Source organism: Pundamilia nyererei, unplaced genomic scaffold (genome assembly GCF_000239375.1).
Source record: "Pundamilia nyererei isolate P.nyererei 1_Seehausen unplaced genomic scaffold, PunNye1.0 scaffold00062, whole genome shotgun sequence".
NCBI classification, from domain to species: Eukaryota; Metazoa; Chordata; class Actinopteri; order Cichliformes; family Cichlidae; genus Pundamilia; species Pundamilia nyererei.
The window spans coordinates 1,730,931-1,738,983 of NW_005187463.1; the positions used below are offsets into that span (position 1 = coordinate 1,730,931).

An 8,053-nucleotide genomic window follows, 5' to 3' on the forward strand; every position below is an offset into this window, starting at 1 on the left:
CAGAAAGAATCTGATTGGCAGCAACTTAATTTTTCAGCATGACACTGCTAATGCAGTAAAAGCATACCCGAATAGAAACATGCACAGTGGAACATTATCAGTCCGTTAATTGGCCTCCCCAGAGCCCAGACTTCAAAATTTTCGAAGCAGTGTGGGATTATCTTGACAGAGAACAGAACAAGAAGCAGACAACATCCAAAGAAGAGCTTTGAATGTCCTTCAGGAAGCCTGGAGAATTATTCCTTAGGGCTATTTAAAGAAATGACAGGAAAGCTGCCAAAGAGATTTCAGGCTAAGTTTAAAAATGAAGGTGGTCATACCTAATATTCACAAGCTCATTAGAGGATTCCCATGTATGTTTGCATGTATCTGTAACAAAGCACAACAAAACAAGGCTTGACTTAAAACTTTGGCACCATACTGCAGTTTAGCTGAAATGATCTTTTCTAAGAAAATACTCTTAAACATATTTTAAGGATAGAAAATAAACCAGCTATTAAATAAATGAAAAACACCCCATCCTCCTGTAAACCCTTAGTTCATTTGTCATGTTTCCTATGTACAGTTTTTAAGACAGCTGATTATGTCCAAGATCCATTTTTTCTTAATGTTTCCTTAAAATTTAGTTCAGAGGTGTGTGCAGGTTAGCTGCCACTTGGGGGTGCTAACATGCAAAGTACTAGGAGCCATCGTGTGTGCACTGTTACGAGAGTCGTCTGTGGGATTTCTAGTAATGCAATGTGCAAGAGATGTTTGAATAGCTGCCAGCGTTCATGGGCTGGTATGCACTTACTCCTCTCTGCTGTAGAATGCTCCTCAGGTGTGAGAGAGCCTCATATTGCACTCAGTACTAGCATGTATTTCTTCTGTTAAGATCCACATTTACAAAGGCTGCTCTTAGCCTCAACTCTGTTGACAACTACTTTAGAGTTGTATCCATTCTCAGTGTCCTGTCTGACAGTTGATGCATGCTTGGAAAGTCCAATAAGACGTTAGCAACTGCATCAAATTATTAATTTAATATCGATCATTTAAATTATGAGTCTGAGAGCTCGCAGTTCTACTAGCATGACAAATACTGTCAACCTTTGCCCTTCTATCAGACAGTGTGTGTTATTTTTGTAAAATCCCAGTTCTTTGTTTCCGATCTTTCTGTCTTATCTTCTTTTGCTTTTCTCTTCATCACTTTCTCCACATGTAGGAAATAATTTTTTGAGAAATACACACATTTTGTAACTAGAGTACTTCATGTTGCCTCCACACAGGCCGATTCTGCCTCTTCTTAGCGGCTTTCATAAAATCTTTTCCCATTACAAGAGAAAAGCAGATCAACTCAAATTTGATCAGCTAAAAACAGATCAAACCTGGGCTTGCATTTGCTTCCAAAGCAAATTTCTCTACAGCTAACTCCCAAACATCAATGAATGAATGTATCCAATCAAATTTAGAGTCTGTGAATTCAGCTAGTTGTTTGTCAGTGCAAGTAAGCACTTTGTTTGTGATCCATCTCCTCATCTGACCTTAATTTTGTTGTGTCTTGTCCAGGAATGGATGAGTGTGGGAACAACCTTGGGGCAGATTGCTCTAGGCCAGCTGGCTGCAGTCAGCTCTCAGTCCCTGGACAGTATGGAGACCAGAGCTCACTGCATGAGCCTAATGGGAAAGTACATGAGACTGCTGGCTGTGCAGGAGGATCCCATTTATCTGTGTTCTCTGTGGGACACACATAAGCAGGTGCATAACACAAAAGTTCAGCTATAGCTTTACAGGTAATGCAGTCCTATGGGCCATAGAAAGGAAAACTGTAGAAACTTTCATTCATATAATTTCTCTTTATCTGTGGAAGTCAGAAATCTTGGAGAACAATCAGGCCTTTTTGGATGCAGGCCCAGATACACACATGCATGCACCGGTGCACAGATGACCTAACACGGGGTTACAAGCTTATAGTGATTAGAGAGATGGATATTCTTTTACATAATTTAAGACAGAGAAGCTTAGAACTTCAAGGTTTGTGATCATGATGCAATTTTATACTAATCATGATCTTGAAACAACTTTGTGCAGAAGGAAGCCTGGGCCGGTTCTAAAGCAGTTTCCACAGAGGAAGGGGATTCACAGAAAGACAGAGGATCGAGCAGAAAAAAGCTGCGAACAACCTCTGCCAAAAGTTCTGAGCTGCAGGTACATACCCTCTGACAAGTGATCCCTGCACCCTAGACTCATCTCTAATCTGTGGTTTTATATTAAGGATTTCCCCACTTCTCAAATCCCTCGGAGGGAACTTTCCAGGCATCCTGCATAGTTCTCATATTGAAATTGAGCACAGAAAGATCTCCTGTAAACATCAAACTTGCAGAAGAGAAAAGGGAGGAAGTGTATTATTTATGTGGCAAGATTTTGGAATGTTAAGTAAGATTCGGTTTTGACGTGCCTGTCTGCTTTGAGATTAATGATATTGTCACGAAATGTATTATTCCTAAAATCCCGGCGCCATTTGAATTTTATCAAAATGAGATAATCACCTGCACAGACAGCTTTAACCAGTTTCTCTATTATGCAGTTTTATTTGGGGAGGTTGGGGACTGCGCTTTGCCTGTTAAGCTAATTCTCTGTTAGAGAGCATGGTGGGGTAAGATGAGGTTTTTTGTTGTTGTTGTTGTTGTTCCTTCTTTTGACTTGCTTAAGTTTACTTAATAACACTTGTAGTTAAAGAAATATGAGGAATTAAAGCACCATTTAGGACTGTTATCTATTAACTGAAACCTTATGAAATAAGTAGTGATCACAGAAGTGATCATCGTGGTCTACATGCTCCACACCCTATGTAAAGATAGATCAAGATGCTGTTATTGTTGCTGTACGTATGCTTTGTACAGTGAAACTGGAACATGTAAGAGCATGTAAGCATGTAGAGAGTATTTATTATTTACATAATATCTTTCAAATGAGCCATCGGAGAAACCACTTGCAAACTATTTTATAGACCAGATTTTAAAGCGCATCCTTAAATATTATTATTCATAATTAAACCCTTAATATTGCTGAGTTCTTGGGGGGCAGAAAATACATTTAACACCAAATCTGTTTACACTTATTGTAAAAATGTTGAACTCTTTATTCGCTGCAATGATTTGCTTTTTACTTTCGATGTCAACAGTATTTTTGGCGTCTAGATAACTGTTTACCTGATAAACGTCACCTCCAATGTAGTATAAATACAGAAATATCTGCACATCATATTCAAATGGATTATGCTCCACATGCTGACAGGAAAAACTATGATTTGAAATTTCTGACAAATTGCATTCCACTGTCTGTGTTCTAAGGAAAAAAGCGGTCGAACCCTTGACGTAAAAAGCCTTGAGCTCGTTTTGCTCCACAACCACTGTTTTGGAAAAAGTGCTCGCTTTAACAAATCACACTTACACTGTTGCCAATGTAGTTACACATTTCTACACACCTGTGATATAGCATTATAACCCTAGGAAAATACCTTTTTACATAAAACATATATTGTCTGTGAAACCAAAAAAAGTTTCCAAAGGCAAGAAACTTGTAACGTGGGGTGAGGCTGTCAGAGCTGGCAACTTGGTGTATCATTTTTAGCTGGCTGGTGTGTGTGCGTCTCCTCGTTCTCCTCCTGTTCTCTGTTGTGTGTTTTTCACGGTGAAACAGACACACATGAAGCGAACTTGAGCAGACAAGTGAGGTACAGTGAAGATTGCATTATCTTAGTTGACAACAACATGTTAAGTTACTCTAACTTAAATACTGCATGTGCAAAAAAGCTTTGACAGTTGTGTTTAGTTTTAACTGCTAGCACATAAGTATGTTCCAGTGTGCTCTGAACACAGTGTATTTTTTCATTGTTTCTGTGACTTTATCGCTCCCTTGACGTGCTGGAACAGCCTCCTTCTCTGTGTGACAGGACCTTTAGATTTACATATTACTCACTGGATTTTCATATCTCGTCTAAAACACTTTCACCATATAGCAAGAACTTAACTGTGAGTGTATGGGGTTCACTGATACAGAGCAACTACAGGGATGCTATGTAGACAAGCAACAGAGGGGTGAGGCAGAGACTAATTTGCATATGTATACAATCACAGTTGTAGAATTTGATTTTAAGCCATATGCAGGGGTAACTTTCATTAAAGAGAAGTATACATTTTTGTTATTTTGGCTCCAGAAGTCCTATTTTAACATGCATGTAAACATATATTTACAACTGCATGACCATGATGTGTACATGTGAGCTTCTTATGTTTCTTTATTCTGCTACAGAAAAGCCAGAAAGCTCAGCAACTGTTGGCACAAGCCAGCAAAGCACTGGCTGAGTCCATCAGCCTATGTCTCCAACACAATTTATCCTCCTCCATCTTGGCCGGTGCATCTCTGAACATGTTGGAGTGTCATGGCCAGTCTGACCCTGCAGTGGCAGGTCAATATCTTGCCCTTCTTCAGGTACATGCAAAATACATTCCTACTGTGTTTTGCAAAGATGATGTGTGTGTGCTCAGATTTTGTCTTTGCTTGCTTATGATGTTCTTTAATAAGAACACTTATGGTAATTCCTTAAGATTAACCGCTCTTTCGTCCACCCGTCTCCTTTATTCCCAGAGCTGCCGCACTGTTGCTGTGATGGCTGAGGTCCTAAATTCTGCTTGTGCCGACACCAGTGCATCCCAGCTCTCAGCTCTGCTCAGCATCCGCAGGAATCTGCTTCTTTCTCTCGAGGAGAGACCCAGCAGCATGATAAGGGAAGTGGAGGACTCCCTCAGCAGCCTCTCCAAGGTAGCAGGTCACCAAACACCCATGCTCATGATTTATGGATTCTGTCATACCCAGCTCAGTAAATTCCCTTGATGGGGAGCATAATAGTGGTGCCGTTATGCCCTTTGCTTCAATTGCACTGTAGGGTTCCAAAGTCACACAGAGCAGTGGAGCTGGAAACATTTTTTGGGGCTTTAAAGGGTTTTATGTCAAAGCAGCAAGTCCAGTGTCTGACGTCTTTGTAGTATTTGCAGCCCTGTGAGCATTCTGGGCAGCCAACAAATTTTATCAGAAACAGTTCAATGTTTTGATATTGGCTATAAAATGAAATGAAAGAGTTAAACAGCTGTTTATAGCTTTAGAAAACTGCTGCTGAGACCTCCTAAACATATGCATTGAAAAACTGATGATAGACAGGCATTGACACAAAGGAGAATAAAGGAGAATATTAAAGGAGAATATTTAAATCAGCATTTATGGACGAGAAGAATATTTAGGAAACGGTAATAGGAATGAGAGAATTTGTAATTTCTGTCATTTGTAATGTCAGAGAAAGATGTTGTTTTCAGAACATACCAATTTGCCTACTGAACCAGTTGTTTCCCGGCTGTATCCTTCCAGGGGTAGCCTCTAGGGTAGAGTCTTGATGGAGGGTTGTGGGTCTCGTAGGTCACAGCGGGTAGAGCCATTCATCTGGCTCTGCTCACTGTACTGCGCAGCGACCTGCCCCTCATTTTAATTACACTATAGTCATTAAGGTTCACAACATCATCAAACACATAGGGCTTTGGGGGACAGGTGGGCTAACCAGCAGTTGGTGGGTGGGGCTGCTGTATTGGCCCCATTCACCCCTTCACTGCTATCTGCCCCTCAATTTTGATATTAAGGCTCTCCCAGGTACTGGGTTATTCTTGGGTCCCTGGAGCCCTGGGATGCTGATCCCGGCTCGCACCAGCCTCTAGTGGGGTTGGCTGCCCATCGCCCCTGGTCATCTGGGACTCCCACCCAATAGAGTCCCAGATGACCATGTGCGCCCCAACGGTCTCTCTCATTCTCTCTCTCACACTCAAACCACAAAAAGATTGATTTATGTACCTGTGCATTTTCGAATGTTTATGTTCCCAGTGTTGTTTGTTTTTCTTACAGGTGCAGCAGTTGGCAATACATTGTGCATTTCTATTTGTATTTTATCATTTTATTACATCTTCCCCAACCATTGCCATTCCAAGGAAGGCACTGATGTACATCCATACCATCAGAGACGCAGGCTTTTAAACAGAGACCTGAAAACAAGTTCTCAATTCTTTAGTCCAGAGCACATGGCGTTCATGTTTTCCAAAAAAGGCTTAAACAGCTTAATCCATTTTAAATGTATGGAAGAGGATTAGGGCCACTGGGGGAAAAAAAGTGGGCACGTCTTTTTTTTTTCTTCTTTTTCAAAATTCTGAGATTAAAGTCGGAATTCTGACGTTTTTCTCAGAATTGTGACTTTATCTCAGAATTCTGAGATTTAAGTCACAATTCTGAGATTTAAGTCACAATTCTGACTTTTTTCTCAGAATTCTGACTTTTTCATCAGAATTATTTTTTTTCTCAGAATTCTGACTTTAATCTCAGAATTCTAACCTAATTATTTATAAAATGTGCCTCCAGCTGTTTCGTTTTTGTGTCATTCACTTTTGCAGCTTTTTGTTGCCCCTCTCCCGAGTTGTCAGATGTATTGCTGTCATCACATTCAAAATGAACTATGATTTTTAACACAATCTTAAAATGTCTCAGTTTGGACATTTTGATATTTAAATGTTACAGTGTTCCAACTTTTTTGGGATTGGGGTTGTGGAATTCAAATGAGAATTTTGCTCAGTAAGATCTTTCATTTGAGAGAGAGAAACAAAAAGCAGTTGCTATGACTATATATACATTTGTGATCTTTACTATCTGATTTGCAGACCTTCAGCCACCTGACAATCATCCCCAACCACCTGAGCATTCTGGGAGAACTCCCCCCCACTCTTAAGATCTTGCTGCTTCAGCACTCTGAAGATGGGTACTTTATGTTTTTTCATTTTCCATTTTATATCTTTGTTGTCTCTTTTGTGTAACTTTTGTCCCCTATCTCAATAGTATTAAAGCAACTGAGTGAATAATCACAGGTCACAAGTCACACTAGTTGTAGTCCTGTCTGGAGGAGCTGAATGAGCCCAATGATTCATGTTGAGAGTAGCATTTAACGTGACTAGAGAATTCTATGTTCTTTTCAATTAAGTATGTTCTAAGTAAAGGTGATGCACCACATATTTTAAGGGTTTATAGTTAAAGAGTAGAAATTATTTTCCTTTTTGTGTTGTTGTTTTTTTAGGTCACAACTCTATGGTGGTTTCTATGAGGCAACTAAAGCTCAGAAGGGAAGGACACCACAAGTTACAGGTGTGATACATATTTTTAAACTAATACTGTTGAGATAGATCTTTAGGTGGGCACTGTGTCTAAGCCAAAAAACTAAGCCAAAATGCAGAAGCAGTGTATAAAAAACAAATTTAAATACATTCACTGCTTCCATATGAATTTAGACGGTAAGTAACAGCTAGGTACTGCTAATCAAATGCTGTTGATTCTAGAGTCAAATATGAGGCAATCTATTCGAGAACCAGAGCTTGACCCACAAGCAACAGGACATGATCCCAAGTACAGCAGCAAATCTACAACAGGATGGCTGAAAAAGAAAAGAACCAGTGTGTTGTAATGGTTCTGTCAAATTCAGATTTTGACATGGCTAAAATGATGTAGCGGGACCTTAAGACAGTTGTGCATAAAGGAATCCCCACAAACCTCAATGAACTGGAGGAATGTTACAAAGAAGAGCCTCAGACTTTCTCCACAATAATGTGAGAGCATGATAATTATACAGAAAGCAATTACATGGTTCTAGAAGCTAGAATGGTGTATTTAGTTTTTCACACATTGCTTCTGCATTTTTCTTTACTTTTTTGTGACATTTCATATGTTGTTGTTGGCCTAAGGTTGCATTCACCAAATTTTATGAGCTGCTATGGGAAACAGATGATATTTTATTACACCCTAATATATAAAAACTTAGAATTGAAAGAATGTGTACTTTCTTTTTCTCTGTATCTTTACACTGCATCTAATTTGCATCTGCATCTGAGGAATGTGGTCTTTATCTCACACATGCATCATTGTTGTCTGCATTTATACATAACAAGGCGAATTTAATATTCCCACGTAACATTTGTCTGAAAGGCAAATGAAAAGT

At 39.5% G+C, this 8,053-nt stretch overlaps 1 protein-coding gene across 1 annotated transcript in view; it reads left to right on the forward strand.

Moving 5' to 3' along the window:
• Positions 1-8,053, forward strand: part of cfap46 (cilia and flagella associated protein 46) — a 63,725-nt gene that overhangs the window by 42,836 nt on the left and 12,836 nt on the right. The window contains exons 41-46 of the mRNA XM_005735163.1: positions 1,546-1,734; positions 2,068-2,184; positions 4,291-4,470; positions 4,627-4,800; positions 6,729-6,826; positions 7,139-7,206. Coding sequence (XP_005735220.1) covers positions 1,546-1,734; positions 2,068-2,184; positions 4,291-4,470; positions 4,627-4,800; positions 6,729-6,826; positions 7,139-7,206 — 826 coding nt within the window. The remainder of the gene's footprint in view (positions 1-1,545; positions 1,735-2,067; positions 2,185-4,290; positions 4,471-4,626; positions 4,801-6,728; positions 6,827-7,138; positions 7,207-8,053) is intronic.